This window comes from Procambarus clarkii, chromosome 55 (genome assembly GCF_040958095.1).
Source record: "Procambarus clarkii isolate CNS0578487 chromosome 55, FALCON_Pclarkii_2.0, whole genome shotgun sequence".
NCBI lineage: Eukaryota > Metazoa > Arthropoda > Malacostraca > Decapoda > Cambaridae > Procambarus > Procambarus clarkii.
In genome coordinates, this window is record NC_091204.1 from 23,015,132 (window position 1) to 23,036,770 (window position 21,639).

Here is a 21,639-nt window from a genome sequence, read left to right on the forward strand (position 1 = left end):
CTAGGGAGACTTAAGTGAACTACCTGAAAGTTGCTAATAACTTCTTAAGAAATCTTCCTGAATCGTACATAGGGTCCTTTTTACTCAGTACTTTAGAACCTTCGTAGCACACCTACCTACCAAGAATAACATCGTACTTCGTGAATCATGTCAAGGTCATGTTGCTTATCCTCTGAGCTCAACTTTTCACTTATGATCCAAATATGTCCGATTTCCGGGAGAGCTCCAAGGTCACATCCTCCCGCACAAAGTCTGGCTGAGGTGGTGGGCAGTGAGGTGGCCTTTGCTCCCTGGGGCCCAGCTGGGTGGGCGCTCGACGATATCGTCACAGAAGGCTTGTTGCTGATTGGCTGAGCACATGAGCCACCATCACTTGCCTTTCTTGTCGTGTGAGTCTGATGCTCGTGTCTCTCAACCAAATATTACACAAGATTATTTGTGACTCGTTTCTTTTTTAACTTAAATTACAGCTTGGGCTTTCTGCTCTCTTCCTAGGTGAGGAAAAATTAATCTTGAGGCTGGAAAGGACTGTTATTAGATGGCGATCATAACGTCGGGCACTCTGAAAACATCTTACTGACGAGGCATTCAGTGCCTTCCAGAGGTCAGAAGGAAGGAATTATCAGGGGAAAGTGCCAAGGCAATACGACTATATAGCACTAGGAAGGGGTCAGGATAAGGATTTGGGATGGGACAAGGGGGAAGGAATGGTGCCCAACCACATGCAAGGTCGGGGATTGAACGCTGTCCTGCATGAAGCGAGACCGTCACTCTACCGTCCAGGTCAAGTGGTTGGGCGGAAGCAGGTCGACGACAGTCCTCAGCAGGGTAGGAAAATATTAGTTTGTTAGGGATTCCTTGGTGAGATATGTTTTATAGACTGGGCTGTTGGAGAAGCTTCACTGGCAGCCACTTCTGGAATACCAGTTACCAGTAAAGAGCAAGACATCGGGCCTGTATAGACATATCAGAGGAACAGTATACCGTATACATATATAGTAAACTTGAGGAGAGGGTTTATACAACTTACCCAGGTCACTCCATCCTAGCAAGCCCCATCTGGGGGGAAGCGAACCCAGAGCAACAGTACACATCTTACTTGGACCTGAAATTACCCACAAGATGGACAAATTTTATATGGAATACGCTAAGGTTGAACATTTTTGTAAGGACTAATCGATCTACACTACTAGAGAAAATATTCGTCTCGCTATCCAAAGATGGAGGCCTAATACACAGAAGATAATCTAACCCAAATTAGCCGGGGGGATGGTCTAGGGTATGGGACTGACATAGGCTGGTTGGGGTACACGTAAGGTAAATGTTTTAAGATACATTAGCCTTTATAGACACACATGCGATTTTCATAGAGTTAAGTGAAATATCCATTCTGATTTAAATAAATATTATAGTAATCATAATATATTTTCAGACACAGTTTGTTTCAATGCTTCTTAAAATAAATTTTCCTAGAGAAGGTGGACGAAGGGTGGAGCTTAACAGTAAACTTTGTGAGAGAAGACAGGGAAAGCATGTAAGAAGAGGGAAGGAACGAAGGGGTAGGCAAAAAATGGGGACAAGGGAATCATGGGTAAAGGTAAAGACAGGGGAAATTATTAGACCCTGGTATACCCATGCGACCCTTTCTGTTTGAGGTTAGGGGAGAAGGGGGAGAAAGGAAAACGGGGGAAATAAAAAAGGTAATATTAGGAGAACGGAAAGGGTGAGTGAAGAGAAAGAAAGCAAGGTAAAGAGGAAATGAAAATTGTAGAGGGAAAAAATTGTGGATTACAGGTCCTTTATAGTGTAGATAATTACAGGTCCTGTGTAGTGTAGATGGTTACAGGTCCTGTGTAGTGTAGGTAATTACAGGTCCAGTGTAGTGTAGATAATTACAGATCCTGTGTAGTGTAGTTGATTACTGGTCCTGTGTAGTGTAGATGGTTGCAAGTCCTGTGTAGTGTAGATAGTTACAGGTCCTGTATAGTGTAAATAATTACAGGTCTTGTGTAGTGTAGATGTTTACAAGTCCTGTGTAGTGTAGATAGTTACAGGTCCTGTATAGTGTAAATAATTACAGGTCCTGTGCAGTGTAGATAATTATGGGTCCTGTGTAATGTAGATGGTTACAGGTCCTATGTAGTGTAGATAATTACAGGTCCTGTGTAGTGTAGATGATTACAGGCCCTGTGTAGTGTAAATGGTTACAGGTCCTGTGTAGTGTAGATATTTACAGGTCCTGTGTAGTGTGTATAATTACAGGTCCTGTGTAGTGTAGGTGGTTACAGGTCCTGTGTAGTGTAGATGGTTACAGGTCCTGTGTAGTGTGTATAATTACAGGTCCTGTGTAGTGTAAGTGGTTACAGGTCCTGTGTAGTGTAGATGGTTACCGGTCCTGTGTAGTGTAGATTATTACAGGTCCTGTGTAGTGTAGGTGGTTACAGGTCCTGTGTAGTGTAGATAATTACAGGTCCTGTGTAGTGTAGATAATTACAGGTCCTGTGTAGTGTAGGTGGTTACAGGTCCTGTGTAGAGTAGATAATTACAGGTCCGGTGGAGTGTAGGTGGTTACAGGTCCTGTGTAGTGTACATGGTTACAGGTCCTGTATAGAGTAGATAATTACAGGTCCGGTGGAGCGTAGGTGGTTACAGGTCCGGTGTAGTGTAGATAATTACAGGTCCTGTGTAGTGTAGATAGTTACAGGTCCTGTGTAGTGTAGATGGTTACAGGTTCTGTGTAGTGTAGATGGTTACAGGTCCTGAATAGTGTAGATAATTACAGGTCCTGTGTAGTGTAGATAATTACAGGTCCTGTGTAGTGTAGATGGTTACAGGTCCTGTGTAGTGTAGATGGTTACAGGTCCTCCGTAGTGTAGATAATTACAGGTTATCTTGAGAGGTTATCTTGAGATGATTTCGGGGCTTTAGTGTCCCCACGGCCCGGTCCTCGATCAAGCCTCCACCCCCAGGAAGCAGCCCGTGACAGCTGACTAACACCCATGTACCTATTTTACTGCTAGGTAACAGGGGCATAGGGTGAAAGAAACTCTGCCCATTCTTTCTCTCCGGCGCCCGGGATTGAACCCGGGACCACAGGATCACAAGTCCAGCGTGCTGTCCGCTTGGCCGACAGGCTCCCTACACAGGTCCTGTGTAGCGTAGATGGTTACAGGTCCAGTGTAGTGTAGATGGTTACAGGTCCTGTGTAGTGTAGATGGTTACAGGTCCTGTATAGTGTAGATAATAACAAGTCCTGTGTAGTGTAGATAATTACAGGTCCTGTGTAGTGTAGATGGTTACAGGTCCTGTGTAGTGTAGATGGTTATAGGTCCTGTGTACTGTAGAGGGTTACAGGTCAGTAGTAGGGAGTAAGACGCACAGGTGATATTTTTTTTTCAGGCCAGAGATCACCTGTGAGTCGTACGCCTCACAGGTGATATTTTGTTCGAGGTCCAATATCCCGCGTGAGAGTGAGGGTTTTCAGGTAAATTTTGTGTCACAGATTTTAGAAGTTGTTAAAGTTCTTATGATGAAAATAATTTCAGAGACTTTAGAAGTTTGTTAAAGTTCTTATCATGAAATAAGGTCATACGAGTTTTGTTAAAAGTTCTTATTTGTTTCTTACTTAGAAACTAGTATATTGCTATATATCTGAATCATTTCACTGTCTTCCCCTCCCCCCCTACATCTCCTGCTCGTACATCACACCCCTCCCTCCCCCCTTACCTCGCAATCTGTCGCCGCACCTGTGTTTACTTTTAGACCGTCAGCCAGACGCGGCCTTCAGGTCACCTCGGTAATCTTATCTTATCTTCTCCATAATAATATCTGGACCGTCCTTCTCCTTCATATTGTTCATTCATAGTTCCTTTTCATTAAACTATTCAGTTTTACATATATAAACAATGTCAGGGACTAGCTCACGTTCCCACCTTAGTTTTACTAATACATCTTCTTTAGTATCCAATCATTTTCTTCGAGATTTAAAACACAGTTATTTCAAACGTATTAAAATACAATAATTTTTTATCGAGCTCCAGCTCCTATCCCCCGCCTTAGTCCCCTGTCGTATAATGAATACTAACAGTCCAATCCCTCTAAAATTTTAAAATAATCATATTTCAAACGTAGTTCAATACAGTAATTTAGTTATCGAGCTCCAGCTCTTGTCCTCTACCTTAGTTCCCTCGCACATCTTCGTCAAACCTAATCAAATTCCCTGAATTGTTATCCCTCTGTATTTCAGACACAGTAAATAAGATCAAGTCAGTTACTGAGCTCCAGCTCTCGTCCCCACCTTTGTTCTCTCTCGTATATTTGTAAATAACCCATCAATTCCCTGAAATTTTTACCCTCTGTATTTCGGACACCGTAAATAAGATCAAAACAGTTATCGAGCTCCAGCTCTCGTCCCCACCTTAGTTCTCTTTCGTATCTTTGTAAATAACCCATCAATTTCCCTGAAATTTTTACCCTCTGTATTTCAGATACCGTAAATAAGATCAAAACAGTTATCGAGCTCCAGCTCTCGTCCCCACCTTAGTTCTCTCTCGTATATTTGTAAATAACCCATCAATTTCCCCAAAATTTTTACCCTCTGTTGTCCTCTGTCCAAGTTCACTCCTGTAAATTCATTACTATCAGCCCAAATCCCCCTGAGATTTAAACACCCACTACATTTTCAGACATAGTAAATAAAAACCAGTTCAGTTATCAAGTTTCAACTCTTGTGCCCCAGCTTTGTTCATTTTGTACAAGTTCTTTGTTTTCCAACTAAATCACCCCGAGATTTAAGATCACCTTATTTCTAACGTAGTAAAATTAATCTGGACATTAGCCAAGCTCCATTTCCTCAGTCTTAGATCATCGAACATAATTACATCCGATCAAGTCCCTCTCCAGCCTATCTGTTTATCAGAGTAATCACCTTACCATTCTCATCCCCAACGTATCCAAACCTTCAATAATCATACTGTATTTGCATATTTTCTCTATATTCAGCTGTGTTCTTCACATTTTTTTCCGTGTTTTCCGTGTTCATTCCATGTTCTACAAATGTTCACAGCATGCTCAGTTCAATTTTTTTCACCTGTTTTTCTCATTTTTTTCTGTATTCTACCATTTTCCCCATATGTTCTCTATGTTCTTTGTCATGTTTTCATGTACATCATATGTTCTTTGTATAACTTTTATACTCAATATTCATGTTCTCAATGTTCTTAGCTTATTCTTCACATTTTTTCCATGTTTTCTGTGTTCATTCCATGTTCTACAAATGTTCACAGCATGCTCAGTTCAATTTTTTTCACCTGTTTTTCTCATTTTTTCTGTTTTCTACCATTTTCCCCGTATGTTCTCTATGTTCTTTGTCATATTTTCATGTACATCATATGTTCTCTGTATAACTTTTATACTCAATATTCATATTCCCTGCATGTTCACTCTATTCATCAACTTTTTCTTACATGTTTTCTGTGTTCACCTTATGTTCACTGTGTTCATTCCCCTACTTAACCTCAATTTTTTTTATGTTCTTTGTTTCTTTAAACCAATTTGTTTTTTCCATTCACTAACTAGTTCTTTGTCAAATAATATTATACTGCAATACAGTTTCCTCAACAATTTTAGTCACCCAGTTTTTTTTTTGCAAAACTATGTCAAAGTAATTCTCGTAGTCAACTTAATAGTTCTACCAACCCCGTTCTTAAACAAATCTACACTTTATTCAGTTCCAAATTTACAAAGACAAACCTTTCTTGTAACTTCTTAACTAAAAATCTTTCGCCAATCAACTAAAACATAGTCGCTTTCCTCATTTCTCAACTAAACTTATTATCCAATCAACCAAAAAATAGTCAAAGGAATCTTTCCAACACTATTCATAACTAAACTTATTCCCTAGTCATCAGAAAATAAGCATATTCTTCATGTATCATTGTCATTTCATAACTAAAATTATCCATCAATCAACAGAAAAAGTCATATTCATCATCATTGTTCCTAACTAAAATTATGTTTTCAAGTAAGAAAAAATAACCAAAGATATCTTTCATCGCTGTTCTTAACTGACATTATACTTTGGGGAGCACAAAAATAATCTCCCTCGTCATGTTTTGTCTTTTTTCCTTAACTAAAGTATTCATCAGTCAACTAAAAAATAGTTACTTCATCATGTTTCCTTGTCATTTCTTAACTGAAATATCACTTCTCTCATCTGAAAATAGTCATGTGTAGCCTCTTTCAAACACTGTTCTTAACTAAAATAACCTTTCACTTCGCTAAAATAGTCATATTCATCATTGTTCCTAACTAAAATTATATGTCGTTAAGTAAGAAATATAGTCAAAGACACTCTTCGAGACATCAAGGACTTACTCAAAGACATCAAAGTTGCACTCAAAGACATCCTTTGAGACATCAAAGACATCCTTTAAGACTTCAAGGGGAACTCTTCGAGATATCAAAAGACACTCTCAAACACTCAAAAATTTACTCGCATCCTCAAAGTTATTCTTAGAGTCATCAAAAAAGTTATTCTCAGTCATCAAAATGTTATTCTCTAAGTAACCTTTCGTTCGTCAGAGAAACTTTCTAAGACATCTTCGTTCATTAAAGTTAATCTCAGAGGCATAAAAGTCATTCTCAGAGCTATCAAACGTGTTCTCAAAGTCATCAAAGTTATTCCAAGACCCGTCAAAGTTAATCTAAGACATCGTCTTTCATCAAAGATATTCTCTCTAAGCCATCAATGTTCTTCTCTAAGACATAAAAAGTTATTCTCTATGTCATCAAAAAGTTATTCTCTGAGCTAACATAATACTACTCATGCTCTCAAAGACATTCTCAAAGTCATCAAAGTTATTCTAAGAGCTAACAAAAGTTATTCTCAGAGTCACCTTCGTTCTTCAGAGAAACTTTCCAAAACATCTTTGTTCATCAAAGTTATTCTCGGAGTCATCAAAAGGTATTCTCTAACTCACTTTTGTTCATTAAAGTTAATTTCTGTTATAAAAGTTATTCTCGGAGACATCTAAAGTTAATCTTGCTCATCAAAGTTGTTCTCTAAGACATAAAAGTTATTCTCAGAGTCATCAAAGTTGTTCTCTAAGACATCAATGTTGTTCTCCAAGACATCAAAGATGTTCTCTAAATCATAAAAGTTAATCTCTAAGTCACCTTCGTTCATTAGAGAAACTTTCCAATCCATCTTCCTTGATCAAAGTTATTCTCAGAGTCATCAAAGTGATCTCTAATTCGCCTTCGTTCTCCAAAAAGTTGTTCTCTAAGACGCCTTCGTTCATCAAAGAAACTCTCCTTCTTCCATCATGTTATTCTTTAAGAGATCTTCAGTCATAAAATTTCGCTCCAAAATGTAACTAGTTCGGCTTTTCATACCAAACCTGCACTTCTGTTAAAATATATTTTCTTAGTCACTTTACCCTAAAACTATTCTCTTAACTACACTGTTCAAACCTACGTAACCTATCCTCTCCACCCAATGTTACTTAGTTAACGTAACGTTCCTAAACCTAACTTTACCTATCCTAACTTAACTTACCTTACCTTTACCTATCTTACCTAACTTAACCTGCATAACCTATCTGATTCTTTACTATTGTAATTTTATCATTACTAAGATAAAGAATGAACTTATATGTGAAAACAAAGTAAAAGAAGGAAAGTTAGGTTAAGCAGGTTAGGTTATACAGGTTAAGTTAGGTAAGTTAGGTAAGATAGGTAAGGTTAGGTTAGGTAAAGTTAGGTTAAGCAGGTTAAGTTAGGTAAATGTAGGCAAGTTAGGTTGAGCAGGATAGGTTAGGTTAGGTAAAGTTAGGTTAGGCAGGTTAAGTTAGGTAAATGTAGGCAAGTTAGGTTAAGCAGGATAAGTTAGGTAAATGTAGGCAAGTTAGGTTAAGCAGGATAGGTTAGGTTAGGTTAGGTAAAGTTAGGTTAGGCAGGTTAAGTTAGGTAAATGTAGACAAGTTAGGTTAAGCAGGATAAGTTAGGTTAGGTAAGTTAGGTATGATAGGTAAGGTAAGGTAAGTTATGTTAGGATAGGTAAAGTTAGGTTATGCAGGTTAAGTTAGGTAAGATAGGTAAAGGTAAGGTAAGTTAAGTTAGGATAGGTAAAGTTAGGTTTAGGAACGTTACGTTAACTAAGTAACATTGGGTGGAGAGGATAGGTTACGTACGTTTGAACAGTGTAGTTCAGAGAATAGTTTTAGGGTAAAGTGACTAAGAAAATATATTTTAACAGAAGTGCAGGTTTTGTATGAAAAGCCGAACTAGTTTCATTTTGGAGCGAAATTTTATGACTGAAGATCTCTTAAAGAATAACATGATGGAAGAAGGAGAGTTTCTTTGACGAACGAAGGCGTCTTAGAGAACAACTTTTTGGAGAACGAAGGCGAATTAGAGATCACTTTGATGACTCTGAGAATAACTTTGATCAAGGTAGATGGATTGGAAAGTTTCTCTAATGAACGAAGGTGACTTAGAGATTAACTTTTATGATTTAGAGAACATCTTTGATGTCTTGGAGAACAACATTGATGTCTTAGAGAACAACTTTGATGACTCTGAGAATAACTTTTATGTCTTAGAGAACAACTTTGATGAGCAAGATTAACTTTAGATGTCTCCGAGAATAACTTTTATAACAGAAATTAACTTTAATGAACAAAAGTGAGTTAGAGAATACCTTTTGATGACTCCGAGAATAACTTTGATGAACAAAGATGTTTTGGAAAGTTTCTCTGAAGAACGAAGGTGACTCTGAGAATAACTTTTGTTAGCTCTTAGAATAACTTTGATGACTTTGAGAATGTCTTTGAGAACATGAGAAGTATTATGTTAGCTCAGAGAATAACTTTTTGATGACATAGAGAATAACTTTTTATGTCTTAGAGAAGAACATTGATGGCTTAGAGAGAATATCTTTGATGAAAGACGATGTCTTAGATTAACTTTGACGGGTCTTGGAATAACTTTGATGACTTTGAGAACACGTTTGATAGCTCTGAGAATGACTTTTATGCCTCTGAGATTAACTTTAATGAACGAAGATGTCTTAGAAAGTTTCTCTGACGAACGAAAGGTTACTTAGAGAATAACATTTTGATGACTGAGAATAACTTTTTTGATGACTCTAAGAATAACTTTGAGGATGCGAGTAAATTTTTGAGTGTTTGAGAGTGTCTTTTGATATCTCGAAGAGTTCCCCTTGAAGTCTTAAAGGATGTCTTTGATGTCTCAAAGGATGTCTTTGAGTGCAACTTTGATGTCTTTGAGTAAGTCCTTGATGTCTCGAAGAGTGTCTTTGACTATATTTCTTACTTAACGACATATAATTTTAGTTAGGAACAATGATGAATATGACTATTTTAGCGAAGTGAAAGGTTATTTTAGTTAAGAACAGTGTTGGAAAGAGGCTACACATGACTATTTTCAGATGAGAGAAGTGATATTTCAGTTAAGAAATGACAAGGAAACATGATGAAGTAACTATTTTTAGTTGACTGATGAATACTTTAGTTAAGGAAAAAGACAAAACATGACGAGGGAGATTATTTTTGTGCTCCCCAAAGTATAATGTCAGTTAAGAACAGCGATGAAAGATATCTTTGGTTATTTTTTCTTACTTGACAAAACATAATTTTAGTTAGGAACAATGATGATGAATATGACTTTTTCTGTTGATTGATGGATAATTTTAGTTATGAAATGACAATGAAACATGAAGAATATGCTTATTTTCCGATGACTAGGGAATAAGTTTAGTTATGAACAGTGTTGGAAAGATTCCTTTGACTATTTTTTGGTTGATTGGATAATAAGTTTAGTTGAGAAATGAGGAAAGCGACTATGTTTTAGTTGATTGGCGAAAGATTTTTAGTTAAGAAGTTACAAGAAAGGTTTGTCTTTGTAAATTTGGAACTGAATAAAGTGTAGATTTGTTTAAGAACGGGGTTGGTAGAACTATTAAGTTGACTACGAGAATTACTTTGACATAGTTTTGCAAAAAAAAACTGGGTGACTAAAATTGTTGAGGAAACTGTATTGCAGTATAATATTATTTGACAAAGAACTAGTTAGTGAATGGAAAAAACAAATTGGTTTAAAGAAACAAAGAACATAAAAAAAAAAATTTAGGTTAAGTAGGGGAATGAACACAGTGAATATAAGGTGAACACAGAAAACATGTAAGAAAAAGTTGATGAATAGAGTGAACATGCAGGGAATATGAATATTGAGTATAAAAGTTATACAGAGAACATATGATGTACATGAAAACATGACAAAGAACATAGAGAACATACGGGGAAAATGGTAGAAAACAGAAAAAATGAGAAAAACAGGTGAAAAAAATTGAACTGAGCATGCTGTGAACATTTGTAGAACATGGAATGAACACAGAAAACATGGAAAAAATGTTAAGAATGAGCTAAGAACATTGAGAACATGAATATTGAGTATAAAAGTTATACAGAGAACATATGATGTACATGAAAACATGACAAAGAACATAGAGAACATACGGGGAAAATGGTAGAATACAGTAAAAAAATTGAGAAAAACAGGTGAAAAAAATTGAACTGAGCCTGTGAACATTTGTAGAACATGGAATGAACACGGAAAAAAATGTGAAGAACACAGCTGAATATAGAGAAAATATGCAAATACAGTATGATTATTGAAGGTTTGGATACGTTGGGGATAAGAATGGTAAGGTGATTACTCTGATAAACAGATAGGCTGGAGAGGGACTTGATCGGATATAATTATGTTCGATGATCTAAGACTGAGGAAATGGAGCTTGGCTAATGTCCAGATTAATTTTACTACGTTAGAAATAAGGTGATCTTAAATCTCGGGGTGATTTAGTTGGAAAATAAAGAACTTGTACAAAATGAACAAAGCTGGGGCACAAGAGTTGAAACTTGATAACTGAACTGGTTTTTTATTTACTATGTCTGAAAATGTAGTCGGGTGTTTAAATCTCAGGGGGATTTGGACTGATAGTAGTGAATTTACAGGAGTGAACTTGGACAGAGGACAACAGAGGGTAAAAATTTTGGGGAAATTGATGGGTTATTTACAAATATACTAGAGAGAACTAAGGTGGGGACGAGAGCTGGAGCTCGATAAATGTTTTGATCTTATTTACGGTATCTGAAATACAGAGGGTAAAAATTTCAGGGAAATTGATGGGTTATTTACAAAGATACGAAAGAGAACTAAGGTGGGGACGAGAGCTGGAGCTCGATAACTGTTTTTGATCTTATTTACGGTGTCTGAAATACAGAGGGTAAAAAATTCAGGGGAATTGATGGGTTATTTACAAATATACGAGAGAGAACTAAGGTGGGGACGAGTGCTGGAGCTCAGTAACTGACTTGATCTTATTTACTGTGTCTGAAATACAGAGGGATAACAATTCAGGGAATTTGATTAGGTTTGACGAAGATGTGCGAGGGAACTAAGGTAGAGGACAAGAGCTGGAGCTCAATAACTAAATTACTGTATTGAACTACGTTTGAAATATGATTATTTTAAAATTTTAGAGGGATTGGACTGTTAGTATTCATTATACGACAGGGGACTAAGGCGGGGGATAGGAGCTGGAGCTCGATAAAAAAATTATTGTATTTTAATACGTTTGAAATAACTGTGTTTTAAATCTCGAAGAAAATGATTGGATACTAAAGAAGATGTATTAGTAAAACTAAGGTGGGAACGTGAGCTAGTCCCTGACATTGTTTATATATGTAAAACTGAATAGTTTAATGAAAAGGAACTATGAATGAACAATATGAAGGAGAAGGACGGTCCAGATATTATTAAGGAGAAGATAAGATAAGATTACCGAGGTGACCTGAAGGCCGCGTCTGGCTGACGGTCTAAAAGTAAACACAGGTGCGGTGACAGATTGCGAGGTAAGGGGGGAGGGAGGGGTGTGATGTACGAGCAGGAGATGTAGGGGGGGAAGGGGAAGACAGTGAAATGATTCAGATATATAGCAATATAATAGTTTCTAAGTAAGAAACAAATAAGAACTTTTAACAAAACTCGTATGACCTTATTTCATGATAAGAACTTTAACAAACTTCTAAAGTCTCGGAAATTATTTTCATCATAAGAACTTTAACAAACTCGTATGACATTATTTTCATTATAAGAACTTTAACAACTTCTAAAATCCGTGACTGACAAAATTTACCTGAAAACCCTGGCTCATAAACACGAATTTGAATTTCTCCCATAAGAACTTTAACAAACTTCTAAGTCTCGGAAATTATTTTCATCATAAGAACTTTAACAACTTCTAAAATCTGTGACACAAAATTTACCTGAAAACCCTCACTCTCACGCGGGATATTGGACCTCGAACAAAATATCACCTGTGAGGCGTATGACTCACAGGTGATCTCTGGCCTGAAAAAAAAATATCACCTGTGCGTCTTACTCCCTACTACTCAGGTCCTGTATAGTGTAGGTGGTTACAAGTCCTTTGTAGTGTAGATAATTACAGGTCCTGTGTAGTGTAGATGGTTATGGGTCCTGTGTAGTGTAGATGGTTCCAGGTCCTGTGAAGTGTAGATAATAACAGGTCCTGTGTAGTGGAGGTGGTTACAGGTCCTGTGAAGTGTAGATAATTACAGATCCTGTGTAGTGTAGATGGTTACAGGTCTTGTGTAGTGTAGGTGGTTACAGGTCCTGTGAAGTGTAGATAATTACAGGGCCTGTGTAGGGTAGATGGTTAAAAGTCCTGTGTAGTGTAGGTGGTTACAGGTCCTGTGTAGGGTAGATGGTTACAGGTCCTGTGTAGGGTAGATGGTTAAAAGTCCTGTGTAGTGTAGGTGGTTACAGGTCCTGTGTAGGGTAGATGGTTACGGGTCCTGTGTAGGGTAGATGGTTAAAAGTCCTGTGTAGTGTAGGTGGTTACAGGTCCTGTGTAGGGTAGATGGTTACAGATCCTGTGTAGTGTAGGTTATCTTGAGGTTATCTTGAGATGATTTCGGGGCTTTAGTGTCCCCGCGGTCCGGTCCTCGACCAGGCCTCCACGCCCAGAAAGCAGCCCGTGACAGCTGACTAACACCCAGGTACCTATTTTACTGCTAGGTAACAGGGGCATAGGGTGAATGCCCCTGTTACCTGTGTAGTGTAGATAATTATAGGTCCTAGTGTAGTGTAGATGGTTACAGGTCCTGTGTAGTGTAGATAATTACAGGTCCTATGTAGTGTAGATGGTTACAGGTTCTGTGTAGTGTAGATGGTTACAGGTCCTGTGTAGGTAGATGGTTACAGGTCCTGTGTAGTGTAGATAATTACAGGTCCTATGTAGTGTAGATGGTTACAGGTCCTGTGTAGTGTAGGTGGTTACAGGTCCTGTGTAGTGTAGGTGGTTACAGGTCCTGTGTAGTGTAGGTGGTTACAGGTCCTGTGTAGTATAGATGATTATAGGTCCTGTGTAGTATAGATAATTACAGGTCCTATGTAGTGTAGATGGTTACAGGTCCTGTGTAGTGTAGATAATTACAGGTCCTATGTAGTGTAGATGGTTACAGGTCCTGTGTAATGTAGGTGGTTACAGGTCCTGTGTAGTTTAGATGGTTACAGGTCCTGTGTAGTGTAAGTGATTACAGGTCCTGTGTAGTGTAGATGGTTACATTGATGAAGGTCGAGTGTAGTGATATCTCTACAAACACCTTAATAAGTGATGTCACTACAAACACTCACAGAAGTAATGTCACTTTAAAAACTCTCAGAAGTGATGTCACTATAAAAACTCTCAGAAGTGATGTCACTATAAAAACTCTCAGAAGTGATGTCACTTTAAAAACTCTCAGAAGTGATGTCAATATAAAAACTCTCAGAAGTGATGTTACTATAAAAACTCTCAGAAGTGATGTCACTATAAAACACTCTCAGTAATGATGTCACTACAAACACTCTCAGTAATATTTATTTGCCAGAATGTTTGTTAAGACTTTATATATATATATATATATATATATATATATATATATATATATATAATATATATATATATATATATATATATATATATATATATATATATATATATATATATATATATATATATACATATATATATATATATATATATATATATATATATATATATATATATATATATATATATATATATATATATATATATATATATATATATATATATTTTATTAAATATGACCGAAAAAGTAAGATTAATAATTCTAACACGAATTTTCTTAATCTTTCGTACATTATGCTTCACTGTTGGAGGTAAATCAAAAATCACTTCTCCAAAATTTATTTTTATTTCTAGTCTGACGCGACACGGGCGCGTTTCGTAAAACTTATTACATTTTCAAAGACTTCACAAATACACAACTGATTAGAACTTGCGTTTCCCTGATTTTATATCTACATTTGAGTGAGGTGGGAAGGGTGATGTGGCATTACATTTGAGTAAGGTGGGAAGGATGATGTGGCATTAGAGGATATTAATAGGGTATTAAAAGTATCAACACAAGACAGAACACGAAACAATGGATATTGAATAGAAGTGTTTGTAGAAAGCCTATTGGTCCATATTTCTTGATGCTTCTATATTGGAGCGGAGTCTTGAGGTGGGTAGAATATAGTTGTGCAATAATTGGCTGTTGATTGCTGGTGTTGACTTCTTGATGTGTTTACACATCAAGAAGTCAACACCAGCAATCAACAGCCAATTATTGCACAACTATATTCTACCCACCTCAAGACTCCGCTCCAATATAGAAGCATCAAGAAATATGGACCAATAGGCTTTCTACAAACACTTCTATTCAATATCCATTGTTTCGTGTTCTGTCTTGTGTTGATACTTTTAATACCCTATTAATATCCTCTAATGCCACATCATCCTTCCCACCTTACTCAAATGTAATGCCACATCACCCTTCCCACCTCACTCAAATGTAGATATAAAATCAGGGAAACGCAAGTTCTAATCAGTTGTGTATTTGTGAAGTCTTTGAAAATGTAATAAGTTTTACGAAACGCGCCCGTGTCGCGTCAGACTAGAAATAAAAATGAATTTTGGAGAAGTGATTTTTGATTTACCTCCAACAGTGAAGCATAATGTACGAAAGATTGAGAAAATTCGTGTTAGAATTATTAATCTTACTTTTTCGGTCATATTTAATAAAATATGTCTACAGGAAAGACTGCTACCAAAATATATATATATATATATATATATATATATATATATATATATATATATATATATATATATATATATATATATATATATATATATATATATATATATATATATATATATGCAAAGACATTATATATACATTATATACAAATACCCCTATTATACATACTCTCTGCATATATAATAAGGGTACCACCTCTAGTGCAATTGTAGGGACCCACTGGCTTGAAGAAGAAAATAAAGAGTATTCAGAGAAGACCTTGTGGCATTCTCACTGAACACTTTAATCTTTTCTTCTCCTACCACTCCTATTCTTTTTTTTTATTAATTTTTGTTTTATTTTATTTATTGCATTGCTACAGTTTACAGAGAACACACATATATAAATAAGAATATAACAATCAGTGTTTGAAGACCTCGTCCAGCTCCTCGGAGGTCGGGTGCGTACCCAGGATACAGCACGCATTTCCCCTCTGAACTGTGACACTGAGGCGCTGGAACAGGAAACTGGCCGCTCGTGGGTCTCTAATTTTCCCAATGAGTTCTTCGCCCACCTCCTTTAGGAATTTACGTGCACATTTACCACAGGCGCCAAGAGTCTCAGAGCCTATCGGCACGAACCTGTAACAACGTTCTAGGTCCCTGTATTTGTTGGTTTTCTGGGTCTCCCTGAAGGAGGCTGCCCCACCTCCCAAAGCTGTCCTGTACCGTATATAGGTATCAGCCAATGTGCACACGTGTAATCCCATACGATCTGTTTACCTTCCCTCCATGGCTGCAGGGTGACTCCATCTGGGCGTTTTTGGCTTTTGTCAGGTCTGCACAACTGAGGTTCCCTTTGTGCTGGGCACACAGCTGTAGCCAAACTTCTCTTAATTATGTCATTGACTGCTTCATGTCTGGCAATCTTTCCCTGTATCTTACGACAGATGAGACCATGGCTGCTGTATTGGTCTGCCCGTGCATGGCCGCAAATACACCGGTATTCGGTGAAGGTAGGGGCGGCAGGAGTAGTGCTATATATGACTACACGCTGCCGTTTTGCTTTTTTCGCCGGCAGCGAGTAGTCATAGGTGTTTTTCGTTACCCCGGTGACCTTTGCACAGACATCGCTAATGGTCAATGACGTCACCAGGTGGCCGCTCAATGCCCCTGCACAGGTACTTTCAAGGGGATTAAAAGATCGTTCGTAGTCATAAATGTTTTTCTTTACAATGGTGTTTGGCAGCAAGTAGTCATACCTGTTTTTCGATACAATGGTGTTTGGCAGCAAGTAGTCATACCTGTTTTTCGATACAATGGTGTTTGGCAGCAAGTAGTCATACCTGTTTTTCGTTACAATGGTATCTGGCAGCGAGTAGTCATACTTGCTTTTTCGTTACAATGGTGTCTGGCAGCGAGTAGTCATACCTGTTTTTCCGTTACCCCAGCGGGTGATTGCCTTATAGTCCATGAAAATTTCGCTCATGGGGATTAAAAGGTCCTTCGTAGTCATACACATTTTTCGTTACCCCGGTGGTACATGCACAGGCATTGCCAATGGTCAATGACGTTATCAGCTAGCCAGTCAGCCCGTCTTCATCTTCCCTGAATAAGTCCGTTTTCTGTTATAGTGTATTTATTCCCATTTTCAATATTTACAGCAAAGAGGATTAAAATGCTGCCTTCTGTCAAGCCTACTGTGCAATGGCATTAACCATTATAAGCTCGTTTTTCTCGATAAGGTATTACTATACTGTTTCCCATTGTCTAAGGTCATTTTATAGCTAAGATTTCATATTAACATAAGAAATGAGTTCACCCCTGTTACCAAACCAGTATTTGCCCAGGTCTTTTTCCTAAATCTAAAGCGTATTCCAATTTATGCCCATTGTTTCATGTTCTGTCTAGTGTTGATAATTTTAATAGCCTATTAATATCCCCCTTTGACATGTCCATTCAGTCACACCTCTATCATGTCACCCCTATTTCTTTGTCTATCTAGAGAATGTAATTTAAGCATTGTCCATCTTTCTTCAAGGATCGTTTATTGAGCATATGGCAAATACATATGAAATCCCACTATCATCCATTTGTATGAAAACAGACCCCTCCCAGGTGTGGTGACTTCAGTGCAATTTCAGTACTAATCCAATATTGCTGCATAACGCATAAATGTATTTGCACGTCTCACATTCACTCGAAAACATGCCTCCCACACCTTACTGTAGCATATAACAAATCAAAATACTCATTCAGTAAAAGCAAGCCTCTCAAGATTTTGAAATAAGGCCTTCTGCAGTTACCTTCTTTTCTGACATCATCATTCCTAATGCGGTGCAAGGCGCCAATGAGCTCAAAAGCTAATAGCCAACGTGCTAAATGTGGATCCTAGGAGGTTCACACATAAGTGTGAACTCTTAATCAGGCTTAATACCTCAACTGTACTCTGTGCTTCATCAGAGTCGATGTTCGGGTATCTTTGCTCGTATTTCCGCTCATTGTTTATATTTTCTGTTATTCATTTCATAAACCCTACCAAACCATCCTAACCTAACTTATTATATATAACAAACAAAGACATTCTACAGACAAGTTGCTGTTGTTTAGCGACATCACGAAAAGCGACCTTAGTATGGGGATAAGGTATTGCTGGCCATTAGCATATAAGTGTCAAGGTATCACAGCACCTGACTGGTCAACTATGTATGACGTCACCAGATGACCAATGTGGCCTTTAGCGTCCTACCTGTATATGTACTGTATTTGATGTTATTAAAAATGGCTAGACTAACCATCCCCACCTAACCTAATCAGAGGTTTAAGAATATACATTTTAATTATCCACAACTGTAATCATTATTCGGTGATAAGTGCAAAAAGTATAACAGCAACCCAAATGTCATACCGCTATTTTTGCAGAATCGTACATCTGGCAGCATTGTAGGTGAGCTGAACATAAGAATAAAGGTAACTGCAGAAGTCCTATTGGCCCATACGAGGCAGCTCCTATATATCTCCACCCAATCTCATTCATATTCGTGTCCACCCTATGCTTAAATCAACAAAGGGATCCCACTTAAAGTATTAGTTTACAATAATAGCTTTAATAAATAGCTCACATTCTAGTTTTATACACAACAGCAATTATGAAACCCCATAGCTAGATATCGTACTATAATCCACAAGTAGTTACCACACATCTGGCAGCACAGCGGATTATTTGGTTATGCATTTAGACAATAAAAAATGCGCTTTCACTAAAATTACACAATTTCACGTACATAATTTTCACAAAATATCAACACATTGTCTCATAAACCAAAATACACTTTCACCATTAAGATCTATTTTTTCAGATTACAAAGCTTACACAAAATACACAATTTGCACACAAAAATACAGTTGCACCAGTTCCACTTCAACAAATTAAAAACACAACTTGCATAAATGCAATATTAGCACAAAAATTATTATAAAACATGGACAATTATTTCACAATTTGTGTAATCATTATACATCTTTGCACAATTAATACAAGAAAACTTGCTATATAATTACTCAACTTGCACAGTGGCAATCAATACACAAAGGTATAAATAAACAATTCGTCTATATGCAATTGCACAACATGCGCAATTAATACACATCTTTCACAAATATTACACATGTTCCATAATTATTACACAACTTGCACAAATACATATCTAGCACAAATACGTACAATACATAACTACCCCAAATATGAAAATACACAACTAGCATAAACATACGATTTACACAAATACAATTGCGACATTTACACAACTTGCTCAAAAATATAATCAATACACAACTTACCAAAATATGAACAATACATAACTAGCGCATATTCATTAAATACACAATTTCCACAAATACACATACAAAAACATATACAATTAATACATACAACTTGCACAGAACAATACACAATTTATAGAAATATAATCAATACATAATTGCAATAATCATACAACTTATGCAAAATACATAATCTGCACAATTAATATACAAGATATTAATTGTGCTATATATGTACAAATACAAACACAACCAACTAGGTCAAACAATACACAATTTGCATGATACTTTTCTAGGTATATTTAGGACATTATTTATAATATGCTGAGATTGACCAACTCCCCAAAAGTCAGAATTTTAACATATAAAAATGGTACATATGACTTCCTATGAGCTCAATATAAAACACATTCATTTTCCATTAATATTTCAAAATTATTAGTGCTAAACTATTCATCTAACATATGTCCATTGTTTTTAATGTCTTTTTAATACCCCCCTTGTTACATCCTCTCCAGTGAGGCCACCCATATTTATCTATGCAAACCATCTAACAGACTTATTTGTTCTAGCCTTAGTTATGTTAGGGCAGGTGGGGTTAGGTGAAGTCAGTATTTTCTATGATGATTTTAAGCAAATTTGCTATGTCTTTTCAAAATGCATCCTATTACAACCTGAATTCATCTAAATCTATCAAAAATATACTTATACTACACAAATTTGCCTAAATTCAACCTAGCAAAAGCTAAACTAACTAAATATGAGCATCCCATATCCTCACATACAAGCCTATGTCGCCTCTGTCCATACATTACATGAGTTGGCCATATTAGCTCGAACCTCAAATAGGAAAATTTACACTATTTCATATATATGCTAGTTCATTACCCCAAAGATATTATATATATCCTTCCCTACACAACCTCACCTAACCTGATCTAGCATATCCAAACCTAGATTTAGTTTAAGTTGGTAAAATTTAAGCTATGCCACCTAAATTCGACCTAATTTAAGGCAATTTCCACCAAACATACCCAAATGTTGTGTATCATAGCATTGCCAAAGCCCATTTTTACCAATACTGTATATTCTCCTATTCCATACTACCCTACACAACCTCACCTAACCTAATCTAGCATATCCAAACATGGATTTGGTTATAGTTGGCGAAATTTAAGCTATGCCACCTAAATTCGACCTAATTTAAGACAATTTCCACCAAATATACTCAAATGTTGTATATCATAACATCGCCAAAACCCATTTTTACCCACATTTTCTCCTACCCTACACAACCTTACCTAACTTAACCTAGCATATCCAAACCTGGATTTGGTTAAAGTCAGCGAAATTTAAGCTATTCCCACCTAAATTTAACCTAATTTAAGACAATTTCCACCAAATATACCCAAATGTTGTGTATCATAGCACTGTCAAAGCCCATTTTTTTTTTACCAACATTTTTTCCTATTTCCATCCTACCCTACACAACCTCTCCTAACCTGACCTAGCATATCCAAACCTGGATTTGGTTAAAGTTGGTGAAATTTAAGCTATGCCACCTAAATTAGACCTTATTTAAGACAATTCCCACCAATATATCCAAATGTTGTGTATCATTGCATCGCCAAAGCCCATTTTTACCTACATTTTCTCCTATTCCATCCTACCCTATGTAACCTTACCTAACCTAACCTAGCATATCCAAACCTAGATTTGGTTAAAGTCGGCGATATTTAAGTTATCCCACATAAATTTGACCTAATTTAAGACAATTTCCACAAAATATACCCCAAAATGTTTTGTAACATTGCACTGCCAAAGCTCATTTTAGCTAAGTTTTCACCTATTCCAACCTGCCCTAGACAACCCTACCCAGCCTTACCTGGCATACCCAAAGTTAGATTTGATTAAAGTTGGCAAAATTTATGCCTTTCCCACCTAAATTCAACCTAATTTATGCCAATTTCCGCCGAATATACCCAAATGTTTTGTATCTTAGCATAGCCAAAGTTTATTTCACCCAAGTTTTCATCTATTCCATCTTACCCTACACAACCCTACCTAACCTGACCTAGCATATCCCAAGCTAGATTTGATTAAAGTTCGTGAAATTTATGCTTACTCACCTAAATTCAACTATATTTAAGACAATTTCTACCAAATATACCCAAAAATGTTTTTGTTACATAGCACAGCCAAAGACCATTTTAGCCAAGTATTCACATATTCCAAGCTACCCTACATAGCCTTTACCTAACCCTGACCTAGCAGATTTGATCAAAGTTGGGGAAGTTTACGCTATCGCCACAAAATTGGAGACAATTTCCACCAAATATGCCTAAATGTTGTGTATCATAGCACAGCCAAAGTCCATTTTACCCACATTTTCACCTATTCCATCTAAACCTGGTCCTAGCCTCTGATACGACATATAGTCAGAGAAGTGATGTTTTTTGGATATGAACCTAAATGCCCGTGCCTAACCTGCAAGAGTCTTGGAGCTTTGTTGAATATTCTATCTATATTCCTCGAAAAGTGAAGTTTTGGATATGAACCTATCCACACTGTGCCTAACCTACTAGGTTCTTTGTTGAACATTGTAGCCATATTCATAGAAAAGT

General features: G+C 36.8%; 1 protein-coding gene across 3 annotated transcripts in view; it reads right to left on the bottom strand.

Moving 5' to 3' along the window:
• The window catches only part of LOC123755764 (von Willebrand factor A domain-containing protein 5A-like), a 273,896-nt gene that overhangs the window by 228,337 nt on the left and 23,920 nt on the right, over positions 1-21,639 (bottom strand). For all 3 annotated transcript variants that reach the window (XM_069305549.1, XM_045738530.2, XM_069305547.1), the window contains exon 2: positions 1,031-1,105. In XM_069305549.1, the coding sequence (XP_069161650.1) occupies positions 1,031-1,094 (64 nt within the window). In that variant the 5' untranslated portion in view covers positions 1,095-1,105. The remainder of the gene's footprint in view (positions 1-1,030; positions 1,106-21,639) is intronic.